The 22,808-nt window shown below is 36.6% G+C and overlaps 1 protein-coding gene and 1 pseudogene across 1 annotated transcript; one reads left to right on the forward strand and one right to left on the reverse strand.

Annotated features, from left to right (window-relative positions):
• Positions 1-227: 227 nt before the first annotated feature.
• On the reverse strand, positions 228-2,027 carry LOC131333152 (leucine-rich repeat extensin-like protein 3). Its single transcript, XM_058367514.1, has one exon. The coding sequence runs from the start codon at positions 1,862-1,864 to the stop codon at positions 266-268; it is 1,599 nt and encodes a 532-aa protein (XP_058223497.1). The 5' UTR covers positions 1,865-2,027; the 3' UTR covers positions 228-265.
• A 9,360-nt stretch (positions 2,028-11,387) lies between these two features.
• On the forward strand, positions 11,388-13,181 carry LOC131332792 (uncharacterized RING finger protein C2F3.16-like; annotated as a pseudogene).
• The last annotated feature ends 9,627 nt before the right edge of the window (positions 13,182-22,808 follow it).

Genomic DNA, 22,808 nt, shown 5'->3' on the forward strand with positions numbered 1-22,808 from the left:
TCTCTTGCATGTTGGCCAACACTTGAATCCATCGTTGTCAAGCCATTGCTTTGCATTTGCTAAAAAAAAGTTAACCTCAAAAGTGATCTTCTTCCTCTCTAAACTTTCTTCAGCACATTTTTTTCTTGAAATTAGGGAGATGAATTGACGTGGCAACTACTGAATGAAATGCATGCATTGTCTTTTCTTTCGAAGAGGACAGGGGAAGTGGTGGTGATGGAACGTAGTGAAGGTGGGAATGGGGTATGGAGTTGGGGGTGGCTAATTAAGGTTGCTCACACGGTGGTGGGGGTGGGGGTTCTTCACATAAGGTTAATGGTGGCGGTGGTGATAGATATGGAGGTGGAGAATAAGTGGGTGGGGGAGGTGGAGAGGGGTTGGGGCGTACTGGTGGTGACCAGCTTGGAGTTGGAGTAGTACTGGGTGGTGACTTCTTGTAAGGAGTTGGCGAATTGGGTGGTGGTGGATTCTTAATGCAGTTATCTGGAGGTGGAAGTGGTGAAGATCGTGGCGGGGGAGATATCGGTGGAAGTGGAGGTGGAGACAATGGGAGCAGTAGTGGCGATGGTGGTGGTGGTGGTGGTGAAGAGACTGGCGGTGTTGTGAAAGTGAGCGGTGGTGGAGGAGAAGGAACAAGTGAGGCACATTTGAAAGAAGTACTACTACAATTAACCTTCCGAGACAAGAACATCTTACACTGCAACATAGACCTCTGTGTTGGCCTCCCTCGCAAACAATTCCTTCGATCATCAAAACCAAGCAAATTCAAACACTGAGAAGACACATTTGTAAAGAAATTGTAACCATATGAAAACTGCACCAATTCCGGAAGCCTGCACACCCTTTCTGTGACCTCTCCAGACAACATGTTATGGGACACATCAAAATGCTCCAAGCTCACCATTTCCTCAATACTCTCTGGAAACGACCCCATTATGCGATTGAAGCTCACGTCAAACACAGTTAAATTCTTCAACATCCCAATCTGCTTTGGCAAACACGAATGAAACTCGTTGTTTTTTAGGACTATCTCATTCAATGTTCCTGACATATTTCCAAAACTCGCTGGAAGACACCCCTGAAACATATTGTTTGCCAGAACCATGACCGATACCGGTGAGTTTCCAATATTTTCCGGCAAATCGGAAGAAAACCTATTGTTATTGATGAATAAGGCGTCGAGATCTTTCTCAAAGAGTTGATTTGGAAGCTTACCTTCAAATTCATTGTATCTAATGTCGAGATATTTGATACTTGGCAGGCGTAGGACAATGCATGGAAACTTTCCAGCAAAGCGATTGTTGCTTACATCCAGCTCAAACAGTAACTTCAAGTTCAAGAAACTCCGAGGTAGGATCCCACAAAACCGGTTTGAATTGATATGCAACAATGCAATATCGTACAGCAGTCCTAACTCATTTGGGAGGGACCCGGCAATGTTAGCGTGGTTGATATCGATGCCAGCGACCGTACGTTGTGATGGACAGTCGAGCGCATCGGAACAGAATACTCCAGTGTAGCTGCACACGTCTGATCCAATCCAGTTAGCAGTAATATTTTTGGGATCTGAGATCATGGCTTGTTTCCAAGCTTGTAATGCGATGTAAGCATTATTCAGTCGAGAGTTTTCAAAAACAAGAGATGGGTCGATGGTGAGAGTGTCGACGGCTCCATTGAAGGACAAGAGTTGTCGTCGATGCCGAATGGCCGGCTTGACTTCAACTTTGGTGACTTGGGTGGTGCTGGATGTGGAGATCTGTTGGGTGGTAGAGGCATTGATGAATATGGTAAAGATGGTGTAGAGTGTATAGAAGTTGAAGAAGTATGGCAGCTGGTTATTAGAATGCTGGATGTTTTTCTTCATCTTACACTACTACTACTACTACTACTACTACTACGTACTGAACATTTGGTACGTTGCTAATGCTATATATTATTATTTTTCTTAGTACTAATTGTCAAGTAGTAGTAATAAGAATAGATGGAGATTTTGGGATCAGAGTGATCGAGATATGTGATCGATTGGCAAATTAAAAGGGAAAATTGGGTTTCAAAATATAATGGACTAGGTTAGGAGATAATGAAGGAGACTGATCGAAGAGAGAATTAAGAAACAAATTAATCACAGAAAACTGCCCAGGAATAATAAGCTAGGGTTTTGTACTTGTTGTCTTCAGTCGATCGATCCATCGGCTAGTTCTGATTTCTTGCATGTTTATCTGGTGGTGATTCTGTCAACTGTGATGAGTTTTTTCTGCTTCTCCTCTGATACTAAGGCATTCATTTAGGGAAGTATTGTTGAGAAATTCTTTCTTCTTTTTACCATATATATGTTTCCCTTTTACTAATTACTAGTTGTCTTGGATTATTAATGTACGTGAATTTTGGGGAATTAATTATATTTGACATATATATAGGGATCGAGGTTATTGTTTAAACTTTAGTTCCCCACGTCAAAACCGTCTCCAAATACTAAAACTCACGAAATTAACCGGATATTAATGAGAGCGGGAGCTAGCCGATCGGGTCTCACTAACAACTTAGAAATTAAATTAATTAATTCTTTGGATATATAGAAGGATGGGTAAAACTAAGAGTACGTACCTAGTTCAAATATTGAAGCGTTGGGGCGAAGGCAATTCGTTACCTTATTTTCTAAATAAAAAAACAGCAGGAATATGTGATTTAGGTTTAAACCACACTTGTTTTTAACTTGCATCTCCATTTTCTGTAAACTGACTTTTCTAGTTGCATGTAGTACGTAGAAATTTTTACACATTTATTTGGCAATTTTCGTACATTTGCTCTTGCAAGCACGCAATCTAAGAGTTCTTATTCATTTATTTTCGGAATTTAATTGTGATTTGTTATGTGTAGAAAATTTAAATAGAAAAAAAGAAAGAAAGAAATATATGGGTCCACTCCTCTTCGAAATTGGCGGGAATGATGCTAATATTTCTCAGATACCGTTGGATCACCATTGACCAATGAGAGTGTCTTCTGGGAACTGTTGCCGCTTTTTATTCACAAGTCAGATAACTGTTTTCTTTTACAAAAAAAGAAAGATGCTAAGGGTGTTTCCACTAAAAAAAATTAAAAAATTAACGCATTTTACTATCTCGTTTTCACTAACAAAAAAGTTTCAGCATTTTACTATCTCGTTTTCACTAACAAAAAAATTGTCAACAAAAATTATTTTTACAACAGTAACTCTACTCACAAACTCATCAACAACTTATTCATTACTGGAAATAATTTGACATTTCTCAACAACTTATTCACTACCGAAAACACCTAACAATAACTCTACTCACAAATCCATCAACAACTTATTCACTACCGGAAACAACTTGACATTTCTTAACAACTTATTTGTGGTTGAGAAGTACTTGACATTTCTCAACAACTTATTTGTGGTTGAGAAGTTGTTAGGTATTTTCGATAGTGAATAAGTTGTTGATGGGTTTGTGAGTAGATTTACTGTAGCATGCGAAAACAGTTTTTGTTGACAACTTTGTGTTAGTAGAAATGAGATAGTAAAATGCTGAAACTTTTTTGTTAGTGAAAATGAGATGGTAAAATGTGTTAAATTTTTAATTTTTTTGTTAGTGGGGGTATAATATTTATTCACTAGGGTTTGCCTGAAGACACGACGTAACACATTTTGAACACAAACTAAAACAAATTACGAAACAATCGATCATCCCCGCCAACGAAGTTGATTTATACGGGAAGATTTTTTCTTAAATTTAGTTCAAACAGAGTTGTTCTAGTGCATGCCTGTACCCGAAGGCACAGATCAAACAATTAGCATATGCAAATCAACACTGTATTCAGAAACAAAACATCAACCTGTTTATGTAACACTGAGGGGTCGCTTAGTTTCATGTAACACCAACACTTCTAGGGATCGTCGTATCAATGTCAGACAATTCAGGACACTTTGCAAGACCCCTAATCGTATTAAAACAGTATGAGCGTGTTTATGTTACCACAACCAGTTTTTTCGTTACCAAAATAGAGGCGAGAAATACAAATAAGGAAAAATTACCAACTATCAAAAACATTTTAAGAGCACTTAAACAAACAGAGGAGAGAAGAGAGAAAATAGGAAACACAATAGAGAGAGAGAGAGAGAGAGAGAGAGAGAGAGAGAGAGAGAGAGAGATAATAAAATGTCCCGTCTCTCTAGCTCATTAGACGCCGTTAGATTAGATTGGTTTGGAAAGATAAGAGCCCTTGAATTTATGTATGACATAAGAATTGAAAACTGATCTACCTTATTATATAGATTTGAAAACTGATATTCCTTATTATATAGATATAGATATTCCGTTGTCTGGTAACATGACAGATAAGTAAAATAAGTATTTAAAACGTAAAAGATATTACACACTGGGATTATAAATTTTTCCCCCCGTTAATCAATTACAATTAGAGCTGCGCAATTGACACATCCGGTGACAGACGCCAGGATGCAACAGTGCGATTTTGGCTACACTACACCGGTACAAGTCTCATCATTAAGAACACATATGTCGTTCATATATACGTAGATCAATAAATGTCTCATTTGAGGACTTTTATACAAAATAACAAAAAAATCCTCTAAATATGTGATTTATATCCAGATCATTAACCAACCCAATTCTAGTAATTCATTTGCTTGAACTTTTTTTATGTTTCTTTCAAGCCAGTGGCGGATCCTGGAATTCGACGCAGGGGAGGCACCAACTCCGGTACAAGTTGTTGATGGGTTTGTGAGTAGATTTACTGTAGCATGCAAAAACTGTTTTTGTTGACAACTTTGTGTTAGTAGAAATAAGATGATAAAATACTGAAATGTTTTTGTTAGTGGAAAACGAGATGGTAAAATGCGTTAAATTTTTAGTGTTTTTTGTTAGTGGGGGTAGAATATTTACTCACTAGGGTTTGCCTGAAGGCATGGCATAACGCATTTTGAACACAAACTAAAATGAATTATGAAACTATTGATCATCCCCGCCAAAGAAGTTGATTTATATGGAAAGATTTTTTCTTAAATTAAGTTCAAACAGAGTTATTTTAGTGCATGCCTATGCCCGAAGGCACACATCAAACAATTACCATATGCAAATCAACACTGTATCCGAAATCAAAATATCAACCTGTTTATGTAACATTGAGAGGTCGCTTAGTTTCATGTAAAATGTCCTGTCTCTCTAGGTCATTACACACCGTTAGATTAGATTAGTTTGAAAAGATAAGACCCCTTGAATTTATGTAGGACATAAGAATTGAAAACTGATCTCCCTTATTATATAGAATTGAAAACTGTTATTCCTTATTATATAGATGTAGATATTCCATTGTCTAGTAACATGATAGAGAAGTAAAAGAAGTATTTAAAACATAAAAGATATTACACACTTGGATTATAAACTTTTTCCCCATAAATCAATTACAACGAGAGCTGCGCAGTTGACACGTCCGATGACAGGCGCCAGGATATGGCAGTGCGATTTTGGCTACACTACACCGGTACAAGTCTCATCATTAAGAACACATATGTCGTTCATATATACGTAGATCAATAAATGTCTCATTTGAGGACTTTTAAACAAAATAACAAAGAAATCCTCTAAATATGTGATTTATTTCCAGATCATTAACCAACCCAATTCTAATTCATTTGCTTGAACTTTTTTTTATGTTTCTTTCAAGCCAATGGCTGATCCAGGAATTCGACGTAGGGGATGCACCAACTCATCATAGTTTTGAACATAATTTTTCAAGCATAATCTGTTTTTGTTTTTTTTGTTTTTGGTGCAAAGGAAATTCAAGCATGATCGATCTATTAATACTACACTAATATTTGTGACAAAGTACCAAAATTTTGCATTAACTATAATAGACCATTAACTAATGCCTTATTCTTTCATTTATCCTCTACAAATGAAACTAATCTACAATTGGAACTAATCTATTGGAAGGAGAGCAGGGCCGGCCTTGATATTTTGGAGGCCTAGAGTAAAATAAAAATTGGGGCCTTAGTATATTGTAAAAAATATAATTCAATATAGTGGGCTATAAAAAGATTAAATATGGTATTTTTAGTTTCATAGTTTCACTAATATAAAATCATAATGAAGTATTGCTCACACTATGCATTTCTCTAATTAATCATGTAATTAACTTTACTCTTGTAAAAATATTATTTGTAGCAATAAAAATTATTTTAATTCTTAACCTTTTATCATCATTGTTTGTTGTGTGAAAATAAATTATTTTTAATTATTTATGTTAAAATTGATTTACTTGTGAAGTTGATATTAAAAGTATGATTACAAATAATGAAAAAAAAAAAACACTTATCCAAACTTTTATGGTGTGAAAAAAACCTTAAACCTTGAACTTTAGTAACATCTATTACCACTAAATTAAGCTAACAAATTTTTGATACAAGTCATGCAAGACTTTTATTTTATCAACACTAGGGGAAAAAAGGCAAACAATTAATTGGCCAAAATAACACCCTTGGGTGTTGAACCTAGAACGACTAAGACTATTAACCATGCATGCATCACTAAGACAAGTTACCACGTTGTTCTAAATTACGAAACAGTATACATATAACATATATGTCTTCTATGGAAAATGAGGGCTAGTTTTTTCTTGAATTTTTTGGGCCTAAAGCGATCACACCTCGGGTTTAGGCCAGGGCCGGCCCTGAGGAAGAGAGAGAATCATAGACAAGAGGGAATTTAAGGTTTTGGGGCTGTTTGAATAATTGAGAATAGTAGGAGGAAATCTTAAAGAATTTATGGTTGAAACTTAAGGTGTACACTGTAATTGTATATTGTTCTAACATAGGTGTACAACCATAGGAGAGGAAAACCCGGGGGGGGGGGGGGGGGGGGGGTGGAGGGGGGTCATGTGCCCCCTGTGGTCCTTCACTGGATCCGCTAGTGTTTCAAGCGACACGTATACGCTTTGATACATCATATCACTCTTCCATTGGGGCCGAGTCATTCCTTCACGATTTTCTTTTTGTGTTTTTTTTGTGTGTGTGTTAACCGCGACATCATAACCAAATTGATATCAAAATGTAAGGGATATTGTCGATGGAAGGTATTTGACATTCTTATTGTACTTTGAGATTCTTCAAATTAGATATTTATTGATCTTGTATGAACCACATATTTTTGCTCTTAATTTATGAGACTTTGTTGGTGCCAAGACTAGTGCTCATTAATTGAAATAGCTTAAGTTGGAGCTGTTTATATACGTAGTTTTTGCAGTGAGTTAATTACTTGATATCCTCAAAGTAATATGCGAAGTGTGCATGGAAACAATTAACTAAGTTAAACTTGATATCATATAAGTAATATGTGAAGTGCATGGAGTCTTTGAAGGTGAAGTACATATAGATTTATTGCGAAATCCCTCCTAAGAATCCCACATTGACTAGATATGGGAATTATAAGTAGGATATATATAGGGTAATATCCATCAACTACTATATTAATTGGAGTTATAACTTTTAAATCACGTGGCTAGGGATAAGTAGGTCAGTTGGTACTAAAACCATTAGGTGGTTTTGTTGTTGTTTAATTAATATTCTTTTATGGTCATGCTCTTCCTCTCCTTTAATGGCCAACTTGCCATTCAGGCACCTTTTAAGATGCATGTTTCTTGAAGTTTGTTCTGTAGACTGATATTCGAGGCACCTCACTGGCATAAGGAGCCAGCCCAAGACCATAATTTCTCTTCTAGCTAGCACCTGTTTTTACTTTTTCCAGTTCTGGTATTAGGGAATCCATCAACCAGCTGCTAGTTATGCAGAAGATGGACATAGAGTTGTCAAAATTAGGACCATGCACGGGCTACCAGTCTTTTAGAACCTTGTTTCGCAGTGTAATAGATGTCTGTTAGTTAGACTCTATAAAAGCTAGGGGTACGTAGAATTCACATGGTCAGGGAAACGTTCTCAGAACCCAACTGCTACATTCCAAAATAACCGTTACTCGGACATCTTTACCCTTGCCCGTGAACCTCCTTTGGATTTTTATTTTTTTCTCCTTCGTTTCCCAAACACCTTTCAAGTAGTAATTGGGTTGAACAGTGGTTGATATCTTCCTTTATAAGCAGAACAACTTCCGTATCAGCAATGATCTCATCTTCTAAAATTGAGGAGATCTTGATTTTCTCGGATGTCAGCTCTTTCTACCAAGCCCAGTCTGAAGTTATGACCACACAACCCTAGCGGTTGGATTACAAGAGATGATTACAGAGTCGAGCTATTCTTGTGATAGAAGTGAAGTCCCTGGATTCTTGATGATAATAAAAGCTATTTTCGTTTAAGTTTTACTTCCTGAAGATGCCATGGTGTTTCGTTGAATTTTTGGAGAAGACACGGTGCAGAATCGCAAATGGAGGTAGGCTTGTCCTTGATGGACAACCATCTTAACTCACCTCAGAAATCTCTTGGACTCTTTGCCTTATATTTATTACTATCACTTTTAGAACACATTTGACCTGGTGATCCATTGCTTTTATCATAGTTTCCGGCATCCAATTTAGATGGATTTGTACTTCTTGAAGAATCAATCATGCAAAACTATGCACGCTGAAGACTTTGAACTTCCTTAGTGGTTGCATTTAGTTGTTACATGGAGTCTTACAGGTCTATGACAAGTGAGAATCACTACATGGAGGCAACTAACGTATACTTTTAGAATTTTTGTGGAGAGTGTGTGCGAGCTGAAGAACCAATAATTAATACCAGCTTAGAATTAATGAACAAGGGATACATGCAGTATGGGTATGGTTCTCGTATTTGGTTTCGTTTCTCTTTAACACATGTTACATGAAATTTCTTCTGTAACATTATGTGGGCTTCCTTTGACAGGTGTCCCCATTACTGACGAAGATGCCGCATTAGAGCCCCATGTTGTGGTTCTATATTTGCCTAGTTGCTGTCTTGGTGTTGCATTGGCCAGGTGATGAGCACCTAATATTGTAGATATTTGGTGCGACTAGTCTCATTTTATATTGTTTTAACTTGCATTTATCTAGTTTTTATTTGATACTGCACGTAAGGTGTGTTTTTAGGTAAAACGTGCAAATAAGGCGCATTTCAACGCCATGGATGGCCCAAGTGCTTCCAAGTATTCGAAGACCCTGTCGGCCCCTTAAAATCTGTCTAAGTATGAAAAAATGACTTTCTGGAAAAGTATCGATTTTCGAGATTAAAAATGGCAGTAATTGATCCTTGAATTTTTCTAAGAGTAACTACAAAGTTACAAGGTTTTATTTGAAGAGCAAGGTCATGTTTTGATCTATTTTTTCTTAAGAAAAATATGCAGTTTTCCATTTTACACTAAAAGTGGGGGGTTGACATTTTGATTTAATTGAAATTTTGAAATTCTGGTAATGTCATTGTTTTCAAATGGGGGGTACTTTCTTATTTTCATTAAATAAATTAAAGTAAAGAAAAGGTAAAAGAAAGGTTTAAAATGTTGTCTTTACTTAAGTTTAGAGAATGAAAATAAGGTGCTGTGAAGCTGTGGAAGCTGCTGGGAGCCGTCGGGTGCCAAGTTTTGAAGGCTGGCTTGAAGACTGGAGATAACCTCCCCGTATCGATACAGCCTTATTCTGTATCGATATGCATTAGCTTCGTGGGAAGGCAGGTTTTGTTGTATCGATACGGCCTTAACCCGTATCGATACGGGATCACTACGGGGAAATGCCCTTTTCAACTTAGCAGCGTGGTATCGATACTTTGCTTAATCCGTATCGATACCACGAGCCTTTGGCCAGATATTTACTGCTTTTTGGATTTTTCATTTATGAAATAGTTGCTACTTTTGGTATGTTTATAGGATATTTGTTGGGAGAGAAGTTGAGTTGTATAAATACCCTTCTCTCTCACTTTAGTTAAAAAATTGACTTTATGTTCTAGCTTTAGTTCTCTCTCTAGGAGAGACCTCCATTGTTATTCATGCTTTTCCTTTTGTAATTTCCTTAGAATTCAAGTAAGTATTTATCTTATGTTAATTTCTCGTTTATTAATGTTGTAGCTATGCTTTGGATCTTTGCATAAATCAAGTTTATTTTCGTTTTCTTCGGTTAAATCTTTTGCTCTATTTTCTTACCATATCTAGTCTTTTAGCTATGTATGAGTAGTCAATAAGGCTTGGCCATGGGTGAATAACCCCTTGTGACTTTGGTTAATCTTGCCTTTCTTAACTTAAGACTTGAGGTTTGGTTTGGAAATGTGAGTGGTTCGCCTTTTATGTAACAAAATTTGTCGATGTTAATCTCCGGTGATCATATGCTCGCTCATATGGTTCCGTGAGCTATGTCTCGACTCGTGTTTGCCAAAAGAACCAAAGAACTTGCTCGCTTTCCAAACCATGCTTCTAGTTCTTGACCTTGATATTTAGTTTGAATGCAAGTCTTGACGTTGTTAATCTCCGGTGATCATGGTTCCGAGAGCAATGTCACGCTTGTGTTTAGTTTGTTATTCAAACTTTATATCAAGTCTAACTATTTTCATAGCTAAATCTTCCGGTTGATAGCCTATACCGTGCGTTTCAACCGTGTTTTCGTTGAGAATTGTTAGATGGCTTAAGTTACGGGCGTTAGTAACTCCATTGCCTTACCGCCTTTAATTCTTAGTTAAAACTCATTTCTAGTCTTTTCTATAAGAGTGTTTCTCCACCTTTCAAAGGAAAATTAAAAGTTGGCCGCCTTAATGCCACAAACCTTTACATCTACAATCCGAACAAGCTATATTCGAGCTCCCTGTGGATCGACTCGGACTTTCTCGCTATACTATGCAAATCTTTAGTTGTAGTCAGGTTAATAAATAATTGAATTTGACGGCCGTTTGGTAAATTTCAACGACTACCGAATGGGCGCATCACCAGGCCCGACCCTGACATTTTCGCCGCCCTAGGCGGTATTTGAAAATGGGGCATCTTGTTTTTCTATATTAATTATTTTTTCGCTAGAGAAAACAAGGCAAGCTTGAGGTTTAGTGGCTAGTGTTTGAACTCTCTCTTTAACACCTTTGGTCACATGTTCGATTCTCAGTAGCATCCATTTATAACCATTTTTGGATGAGTTCCAAAACTGTTAAGGTGTCACATGTTCGATTCTCAGTTGCATCCATTTATAACCATTTTTGGATGAGTTCCAAAACTGTTAAGGTGTTACAAATGAGCTGGCTGAGAGTTGAACTAGCAAGCCCGCGCTCATTACACGCTTCACTTATCGCTTGATACAGTTAATGTACATGAAAATTCAATCGCATGTATACTATATACATCTCGGTATTTGGGGGTCGCATGTATAATATTTAATACATTCCGGTATTTGGGGGCCCAATTATTGGGCCCAAAATGAGAGGCCCTAGGCAGTCGCCTGGTGAGCCTAGGGCCGGCCCTGGCTTTGGCATTGGTCCTTGGAGAGTATTTTAGTTTCTTTATACTTATTTGTACATTGTTTTACAGAACAATCTCAATGTTGATGAAAAGCATAGACATGTATTCCTCACCATCAAGTGCAACAGGTAGACCATCCCACAGTCCCCCAAGCTCTTTTCAATAATGGCCTCTCCTCAGGTGCTGGTTCCATGTAGTTCTTTTGCAGTTTTTCCTCCATCTAACTACAGACCTTGTTTTTTTTTCTTTTTCTTTTTAGGCCATTTGTTTGCTTTGTGGCACTGAACAAGAGGCGAGCTGTGATATGGTTGATGTTGCAATTTCTTCTCCTTACAAGTAAAAAACTGGAACCTGACTTCTAAAACAAGGAAAATCAGCTGGACCTCTTAGGTTAATGTGGTCCATATTGGATACATTGCTGTTTCTCTTGGACTTACCTAAAATAGATAACACCTTGGTATTACAGAGATTTAAAAGATTGAAAAGATTCTCGAAGTGGCTAACTTGAGTGGTCATAATTTTAGTCTCTTAGTTGCCTTTGAAAATTTAAGTCGAGTACAAGTCTCTAATCCTGTCTGTTTCATGGTGGCTCCTGTTATAACCAGGTTCGGCAGATTTGTTTCAATTGTGGCATGTGCATGGGAAGACTTCTATGAGACTTGCAAGCTGTGGGACGATGATGTGAGTTAATAGTTCTTCAATTACGAATATCAATCTATTCATTATGTGAGACAAAAATTTGTGAATGTGAGATAGAGAATACAAACAATTGGGAATTTATGATTGATCTGTCTTCATAGTATGGAAGAGAGAAAAACGCCAACTGAAATGCCATTTGGAGTCGCAAACTCCCAGAAAAATTAGAGTACACATGTTTTGATGTACTTTTGCATTGAGAGCTTCACTGTTGAAGCACTCGATGTTTCCTCTCCTTTTTGTAGTGGAAGTCATTTTTCAGATATTAAAGAGACAGTATCATTGTGATGGCTGTGGTATATGCAGGTATGTTATTCCACTTTCCTGTGTAACGTACTTATTAAGCATCTCGATTAGCGTAAGGCCCATATATGTATCTTGTAGGGAGATTAATTCCTTAGTCATGATGTTACATGAACTTGAAGGTATATTTATGGTGTCAAGGCACCTGTTTTTCGTGTTCTTTGAATTGTTGTACTATTAATTCTAGAAGGAACTGAACTATTGGTTGGTATGCAAGTGATCATTGTCAGCAGTCGATTTGCTATTTATGCGAGACTGTTACTGCCTAACTAGCAAAGAGATTGTTCTGTACATTCTGGAATGAACAAATGAACCGGCAGACTTTTAATTCTTTTCCATTTTATTGTTCTTTTAGTGTAACTCCCTGCGAAATGTATACATAATATAATCACACTTTAAATAAAGGAAATAGCTAAGGACTAGGGCCAATTAGGTATCCAACATCAATAATAGTTTAACGCGAAAACTTTTTTAATTGGATTTAACGCCAAACTTAAAGTCCAAATTACTAGAAAACCTATAGACCAAAATCGTTATCTTACAATCATGCTAATTGCTAAACATAGAAAAAGAAGAAGCCTTATCAATTTAGTTTCATTTTGTGTTGGGTGCGGCTTGAAATGTAGTGGGGTACTTCAAGGGTACGGCAAGAGTCAAAAGAGAGTAGTTTCGGTACATGTCTCGTGTACCCAGCACGGATTTACAATTACCATGCAGAGTATCAATACCCGATATGTTAGGAGTATGAGTATGCCGGGGTTTTAGAAGTATCAGTGCTTCATAGGCTATATCGCAGAGTTTGGCTATTTTCCTTACCTTTTGACGCACATAAGCCTTCATTGCAGGATTGACAGGCGGGCGGGACAACTTCTTCCATTGCAGTAAATGTCATGAGTAATGATTGCCTTTCGATTTTTCTGCCACTGCTGAGAAATTACTTTCTTATTATTTTTGCTTGCTACTCGGTGCTTTTAAAGAATAGCCACTCTTGTGTGGAAGGAAGGAGCAATGCACCATGACTGTCTTGTTTGCTTCGAGGTATATGATATATGGCAGTAACTAGGTTTTTTGACTCTTCCTCCTATGTGATTATCTTCTGTTTGTATGTTGCTTCCCTTTTGTTTTTCACTTCGTGTTTTCTTTCTTTCTTTGATAATAAAAATTGAAGTTCAAAAACACGCATGTGTTTCCATTTTTTTTGTGAAAACATCATTATGGTGTTTTCTGGAAAGCGGGTCGTTTTCCAAAAATATTTTTTGGGAACGGTTTGCCAAGTTCATTATGTTTTCAAGAAATTGGAACAGAAAATGGAAAATGAAAAATATTGCCAAACAATGTGTTTGGTGCATATCTACAAACAGAGGACCTGTTTGAGTCGAGACACGATGTAATTGTCATGCTTGTATACATACCATTCACAAGAACTGCTTAAAGGAGATGCAAGAGCATTTCCAGTGAGTATCCACAGAATCCAATTTACTTTCTTTAAATGCATGCCCTCTCTGCTCGAAGTCTGTTTGTGATATGTCCAAAGTATGGGAGAAATTTGACATGGAAATAGCTGCTACACTCATGCTAGAACTCCACCAAAACAAGGAGGTCAGTTTTATCTCTCTCTCTCTCTCTCTCTCTCTCTCTCTCTCTCTCTCTCTCTCTCTCACACACACACACACACATCGTGGCTCAAAAATGCCCCAACTGCAAGTCTTACAACACGCGCCACACAAGATGAATGAATATGAATTGGGATCAGCATAGAGAGATATCGCTCCATGTTTTTCCTTGAGGTTGTTAGATCTACAAGCTATGGAGCAATTTGATGCGGATGGACCACTGTCAAAGTGCTTACATCAATCAAAAGTCAGGGCCAAAAACTGTGAGTGGATTGTCTTCTCTTCGAAATACGGTTGCTTCACCCTAGCGGTCTCAGTTACGTTTTTGAGGATGTTACTAGAGCTGTTGCTAATCCAATTTTGATGATTTCTCTCCCTCTGTTAGATGGATGGGAATCAATATTAGATTAGGTTGTTAAATTCCTTTTCAGAGTAGTTCAGACTTCAGAGGGTAGTTCGTTTCCCATTGTAGTAGCCGTTTGGCCCAAGTTTCTTGTTTTCGTTTCGTTGTTTTATTTTTCTTTTCATTTCCTCGTGGATATGCCCCTTGTAAGCTACATATTCGGTTATCATTTTGTCTATTTCAAGCTAATTCCACCAAGTGGAAATGTATAATTGATGATGGGGTCGCATCCAACCTTCGGGGTTAACCCTTCATCAAGAAGGAATGGAGAGTATTGCCGTGCACTTTCACCTTGTGCTGTCGGGAACTTTTGACATGTTTGTTGCATCATCGATTGCCATTTTTCTCTCGTCTCTTCATTGTTTTGCTTGTCGTCATTATCCTACCAATTTTAGTGGATAACATTCCATTTTGAGTTCCTTGGAAAGCTTGCTTGTGGGGAATCGAAGTACTAGTACATTGGCTGCGATTCTGATTTTTTGAGTTTGCATTTTTGCTTATTTGAGAAGTGGATGTGTAGAGTAAGGCTCTTTCTGCCAAAGGTTGGAATGACAAATTTTTTTTTCGTATTTGGTTCTCTTAGAGAAGTTAGAAAGCGGAATCCCTGAGTTCTTGTCAAATGTTCCTCTGGTTATTCACAAGTAGTGGAAATGTATGCATCTTCTTGCATGTAAAGTGAAGAACCACATATTTGAAACTTAAAATGACAAATGCACTAAATTAGAGTGAAGATACAGTACCTCGTAGTAGTTCGCTTTTGGCAGAGACAGAATTGGTTTGATTTAATAGTACCATCGGTAAGAGTTGGAAATTTTTAGATTCTTAAATAAATCTGTAAAACTCGTAGAACTTGGCAAATCCACACCATTAATTAAACCATGATTTGGTGCTGGTTTTGAACCATGCGCTGTATAGGTGAAGTTGATCTGTCATATATTTCCGAAGCATTTGGAGCAAGGAAAACTTGTAATAATAAAAATTTAAACCAAGCGTATTTGAATAAGATTCTATCAAAATCACGAAAAGTAAATAAATTCGATTAACGTCATTTATGGCAAGGCTGTTCTTTGTATATAATTATTAGGGGGAATTGCTGTTCAATGGGAGTTGGGGGCAATTTATGCCCAATTCATGGGACACTTTTTCCGAATTGTCTAGCCATGGAAAGGAAAAGAATAATTCCCAATACATGGTATTGAAGACAAAAATACCCCTTTTTATTGTAACACACACTCATGGAGTAATGAATACACACTCAAAGAGCAATGTACACATATTCAGGGAGCAGTATTATATGATTGAGAGTGCAATATTATGTGATTAAAATAGCAGTGAAGCTACGTCTAACGATTCCCAAGTCGATGAACTTCCACCGATACCTTATAATGATGCCGTTTTGGATTTTTTTTTTTTGGTGTTGAAACATTTGGTTTTATTCTTCTCTTAGGATTCTTCAACGAGAGCCCTAGAGCTAAAAATTAATTATGATTTTTAGGATAAAATGATCAGAAAAATAAGATCTTTGCACCGATTCAATTGGATTGAAAATCGGAACACTTAATTTTTTTATTTGGTTTTATGGTTCTCTTAGAGCTTTTCAACGAGAGCCCTATAGTTAAAAATTAATTATGATCCTTTAAGATAAAATGATAAGAAAAATAAAATCTTTGCATCGGTTCAAAATGATTGAAAAATTGGAACACTTAATTTTTTTCATTTGGTTTTATGGTTCTCTTAGGGCTTTTCAACGAGAGCCTTACAGTTAAAAATTATTTATGATCATTTAAGATAAAATGATAAGAAAAATAAAATCTTTGTACCGGTTTAAAATGATTGAAAAATTGAAACACTTAATTTTTTTCATTTGGTTTTATGGTTCTCTTAGGGCTCTTCAACTAGAGCCCTAGAGTTAAAATTAAATTATGATCCTTTAAGATAAAATGATTAGAAAAATAAAACCTGTAAAAACCCGTAAATTTATAAAATTGATTTAAATGTTTCATAAGGAATAAAAGGAGGAAATTGATTTGAAATATCGAGAATTGGGGCTAATGTGATTAGGTGTTGCAATGGAGGGGTGAAAGTGTGATGTGTGTGTAGTGTGTATATTGTGAGGGTGTAGGGAATAACTTTCCCATTCTCCACTCTCTCACTCTCCCGACTCCTCCCTCTCTCGGCTCTCATCTCTTTCACTCACTCCCACTCAAACTCCACCCAAATCACCCAAAACCCGCACAAAACAACCTCAAATCCTTCACCCATACGCGTATTTCAGTCCGTATATCGTCGGTTTGAGCTCGGTGGAGGCGTAATCCTTCCATTTTCAAAGTTTGGAGCTAGGGTTTGGATACACTCTTTGAATTCGTTCTTCAATCTTGAGGTAGGGAGTTCTAACTTTCGATATATGCTTATGACTTGTTTCTTGTAGCTTGATTCTTGCCTTTAATCGTTGTTGATATTGTTGTGGTTGTTGTTGAGAAACCCATTGAAATCTGCAGAAAATCTGCTCGAACAGCTATGTTATCGATACTTTTTGTAATCGTTATCGATACTTTTACGTTACCAAGCCCAGAAAATCCGTTGTTATCGATACCATTTGCATAGGTATCGATACCTTTGAACTCCAAAACCCAGAAAATCTATTGTTATCGATACCTTTAGCCCTTGTAATCGATACCCTTGCGTCTAGAATGAATCTGGACAAAATGGTATCGATACCATTTCCCTTGGTATCGATACATGTTGCTTATCTCTAGCTTTTGCTGTTTTGATTTGTACTTCACCGTTTTGGTTTTCAATCACTTCCAACCCATTCTAATACTCCCCGAATGATCCATTAACTTGATTACTCGTACCTAATGACTTCGTTGAACGTATCTATGACCTTAATGCTCATTTGAACTTGATTTCACGAAAGTCGTTTTATAAATCAAAGTTGGATTTGAAAGATACGAACGTGTTGATAAAAGGATTTTGAAACTTACGGACACGACGAGAACATTCAGGACATCCCGAATGGCTAAAGAGCCTGGCAGAGGACATCGGGGTCCTTTAATTGGCCCGGTATGAGCTATACGCTCGTAATTGATACTTCAGGACATCCCGAATGGGTAACGAGCCTGGCAGAGGACATTGGGGTCCTTTAATTGGCCCAATAAGAGTTTTGGCTCATGACACGTGTACGAGACGTATTTGACATATGGTGTTTTCAAAGTTTGTTTTGTAAGACACAAGGTTGGTTTTGGAAACGAAAGGTTGATGTTGAATTGTTATTGTTGTTCTCCCATTGGATATTGTAACCATTGCTCATCCTATGACCGTTCCTGCATTTCATCTGCATACATTGTTAGATTAGAACTTTCTACTGGGCTAGTGTTGCTCAAACCTTACATTATATTTCAGGTACTAACCTTGGGCAGTAGTTGCATGCTTGGAGTGCTTGAGCGTGGACACTCTTTTGGAATCTAACATTGAAGAAGTTACTTAGCCATATTTGTAAATCACTTTCTGGAAGATGTATTTGTAACTCCATTTGATACTTTTGTTGGTTTCGGAGCCATTGAGCCAATGATGTACTTTTTGTAAATATTTGAACTTTTAAGTGTAATTTATGGAAATGGACTTGTTAAATCCTTTTTGGGGTATCGTAAGGATAATTGTGAGGTTTTATTTATGAAAACCCTCTATATTTATATTGAAGACCGAGGACGTGACAAAACCAGCTTTTTTCTTAAATGATCATAATTAATTTTTAGCTCTAGGGCTCTCGTTGAAAAGCCCTAAGAGAACCACAAACCAAATGAAAAAATTAAGTGTTCCAATTTTTAATCCGTTTGAACCAGTACAAAGATCTTATTTTTTTGATCATTTTATCAAAAAGGATCATAATTAATTTTTAATTCTAAGACTCTCGTTGAAGAACTCTAAGAGAAGGATAAAACTAAATGTTTTAACAAAAAAAAAAAAAAACAAACCCAAATTCAACTTAGATACATAGAAAGGGCAACTTAGATTCATAGAAGGGGCAATTTAAATCCAATCCCAGATTCAACTACATATCAACTCATGATCTCATACAAGGGGCAACTTAGGTCCATAGAAGGGGCAACTTAGATCTAAACTCATATTCAACTTAGGTCTATAGAAGGGGCACCTTAGGTCTAAACCCATATTCAACTTAGGTCCATAGAAGGGGCAACTTAGATTCATAGAAGGGACAACTTAGGTCCAAACCTAGATTCAACTACATATCAACTCATGATCTCATACAAGGGGCAACTTAAGTTCATGGAAGGAGCAACTTAGATTTATAGAAGGGGCAACTTAGATTCATAGAAGGGGCAATTTAGGTCAAAACCCAGATTCAACTACATATCGACTCATAATTTCATACAAAGGGTAACTTAGGTTCATAGAAAGGGCAACTTAGGTTTATAGAAGAGGCAATTTAGGTCCAAACCCAGATTCAATTTAGATCCATAGAAGGGGCAACTTAAATTCATAGAAGGGGCAACTTAGGTCCAAACCTAGATTCAACTACATATCAACTCATAATCTTATACAAGGGGCAACTTAAGTTCATAGATGGGACAACTTAAATTTATATAAGGTGCAACTTAGGTCTATAGAAGGGACAACTTGGGTCCAAACTCAGATTCAATTACAAATTGACTCTATGTATGGGGAATTTCTTTTTCTCATGTATTGGGAATTTGGTTTTCTCCGTTTCATTTATGTGCAATTTCACAAAAACTTGAGGGCATAATAGTCATTTTAGGTGGCCCTTTCCATGTATTGACAATTTCTTTTCTCCTTTTCATGTCTAGATGAATGTGGAAAAAAGTAGTCCATGAGTTGGGCATTATTTGCCCCTCTTACCACTGTTTGGTAATTACCCCTAATTATTATTGTATGTATGTAAGTGGGAGCAAGTTTGAATCAGTTTAGAACCACAATTACTTGTAGGAAAATAGTGCGGAAAAATAATAAACGATTTTACTAATTTTTGGAAATTACAATATGAACATGAATCGCAAGATTACAGAATATGAAATGTAGACATAAACTATTGAAGAGAATTAGCAATTTCAAACCAAGACCCGTTTTGTTCAACGGTGCCCTTAAGACAAATTCGCCGCCTCACCGGTGGCGGTGCTGGAGGTTGTGTTGGTGTTCGTCTCCCAAGGTTTACTCGATTACCACTCAGCCGCCGGAGCACCACCGTAGACTGCCCGTCAAACCAACTTGTGTTTGTACTCTCTCTCTCTCAAAGGAAGAACGATATTGCAGAAGCTGAAGAGCTCTGGATTTTCGGTGTGGTTTTTTTTTTTGTTGAAACCAAAGGAAGATGTCTCCTTTTATAGCTGAAGGAGGAGCCTCTACCATGAATGCTGCAATGATAGAGGAGCCTTTCAATCAATAGGGAAATTGATTATGCAATTCAATTCTGAAATAAAACTGATACAGTTATTATTTTTGAAATTGAATACGCAATCATGGGTAATAACTCAGGTTAATCAATCCAGTTTTGACAATCCAACTGTTCACTGCTGTTGGTCCAAAACCCACTTTGAGAGACAATTTCTCATTCATCTCTCAATGGAATTTGTTCATTTTTTCACCGGTTTAAACTTCTTAGCAAGGAGTATCTAAAACCCACTTGGGCCCACCTTGCGTGGTGTGGGTCCCACCAAATTTTCTTTGGTTAAAATTACATTTTTTCAACAAAATTTACATATCAAACCAATTCCATTTTATTTTCTAAACTTAGACCAAATCATAATCTGTGAGGGCGGGAAAAAAGAAAAAAAGGTGATGGATTCTGTTTTGCGACTTATTAATTACAGGGATGTGAAGCCTTTTTCATATAGGAGTATGTTTCTTTTTTCTTTTGGAATAGATTTTCATGCACAACGAAACCCTAAAGTCTCTCCTAGTTTTCAATTGGTTTACGCCAATAATCGACAAAATAGACAAAAGTTCAATGGAGTGAGAACCTTTTTCATGTACTCTCTCTCACACACGTTAATAGAGAGAGAGAGAAAGAGAGAGAGAGAGAGAGAGAGAGAGAGAGAGAGAGAGAGAATTTCTATACACACTTTTTACGCACGCACTCAGGTTATCTATCTACTAGTGATTACCCGTGCCTAAAGGCACGACACAATACGCCGATAAAAAAAAAAGACACTACACAACACTTTTTTATTACAACTTAAAAAAAATTATCCTTCCCTTCTAGTAATCTTAAAAAACCCAAATGAAAAATTTTATAATTTATTTTTTAAAATTCTCTTCAAATAGACAAATGGTATAAATTGAACTAATTTCTTCTAAGAATAGTTTCACTTTCTTCTAAGAATAGTTTCACAACAAATAATACCACACTCGTTGAAAAAGTAGGAGCACATACCCAAATGAAATTTGTAATTAACTTATGCACAATCATTTGTTAACAGCTATCACGATCAACCAATACTTATATCACACCCGTATCTAATATAGTTCAACCAACAACTAATCAAAAAAAAAAAAGAATAGTTTTAAAACTCCACTTCCCGTAAGTTAATGAATGCTGTTTTTTTTTTACATTGAAAATAATTCTTGCAACGGAATGCCACAACTTGAGTTTTTTTCCCCTTCAAATCAAAGGAATGCTACAGGCCTATAATTGAGACAAATTATTAAGCACTACTACTTTCAATCATGCGTCCAAGAAATAGGTGAAACACCTTGTTACCAAAAAACAAAAAATTTAAGTTTATTCTTTTGTATGAGTAAAGTTTTTATAATATTTTTCTATTGTTACCTCAATTGATGGAAGAAAGAAATTAAATAGAGTTTTCTAACAGATGAGTGGACAATGCACAACATCCCAATAATAGAGTTAAAGATTGACGATGGGGAAAAGAAAATGTTTTGATAATAAAAGGCTCATTGTTAAATAAAGAAAAAAAAATGTTTGTCCATAGAAATGACAACATTGCCAAAGAAGTAAGGAAAGAGGGAGGGAGGGAGGGAGAGGATAAATTTATTAAAGAAGTTGATTGAATGGCTATAACCTATTGAAAATTTGATTTGACGGCCGGAAAGGTACTCTTATTTGTATGTGTACATAAAAATTGCTCTGTTTTATAATATAGATCATCCACAAGGAAGACAAAAAAGAAAAGAGAGAGAGAGAGAGAGAGAGAGAGAGAGAGAGAGAGAGAGAGAGAGGGGCCATGGATCAAGATGCATGGTAGAGAGAGAGAGAGAGAGGCCATGGATCAAGATGCATGGTAGACCCAAATGCAGTGCAGACCTGAAGCTAACTCAAGTCAGATTCCAAAGCCCCATGGAAGCAGGGGCGGATCCAATGTAGGCACATGCGAGTCACATGATCCACTTGAAATTATCGGAATTTTTTTTGTGTGAATCAAAACAAGAAGTATTATATATTATAAACTATCCATAATAAAGTATAATGGGTGGCTAGATCAAGTGGTAAGGTATTGTATTTCCCATATGAGTGGTCGCGTTTTTGAGGCACGGTACTGCCGTTCGGTTTTTCCTTTTCTTCAAAACTTACATCCATAGGAGTTGAACCAAGTCCATTAGTCTTAAGAAGTTGAATTATCACAAAGCCAAACCATACAATTTTGCTAAATTCTCAAATAAATATTTAATAAACGATCTACTGAAAATGTAAAAACACTAGTACATTCATTTTTTGGGGCGGTTCTGGGTACATCTAAAAAAACACCTCAAAGTTTCTGATTGAATTTTGATGATCCGAGCCTCGAACCAAGTGCATTAGTCTTAAGAAGTTGAATTATCACAAAGCCAAACCATACAATTTTGCTAAATTCTCAAATAAATATTTAATAAACGATCTACTGAAAATGTAAAAACACTAGTACATTCGTTTTTTGGGGCGGTTCCGGGTACATCTAAAAAAATACCTCAAAGTTTCTGATTGAATTTTGATGATCCGAGCCTCGAACCAAGTGCATTAGTCTTAAGAAGTTGAATTATCACAAAGCCAAACCATACAATTTTTGTAAATTCTCAAATAAATATTTAATTAATGATCTACTAAAAATGTGAAAACACTAGTACATTAGTTTTTCTGGGCGGTTCCGGGCACATCTAAAAAAACACCTCAAAGTTCTTGATCGAATTTTGATAATTCGAGCTGTTTAATGTAATCAGAATGTGATTTTAAGGATACCCGTGCCAAGAAATTAGCCAAAAAAAATGACCGGAAAAGCCTTCATCCAAACAATTTTTTATTGAACGGTTCAATAAAAAATTGCTCAAATCAAGCCCTTTCTTGTCATTTTTTTTGGACGATTTTTAGCAGGTACCCTTAAAATCAAGCTCTGA

This window comes from Rhododendron vialii, chromosome 7a (genome assembly GCF_030253575.1).
Source record: "Rhododendron vialii isolate Sample 1 chromosome 7a, ASM3025357v1".
Lineage (NCBI taxonomy): Eukaryota > Viridiplantae > Streptophyta > Magnoliopsida > Ericales > Ericaceae > Rhododendron > Rhododendron vialii.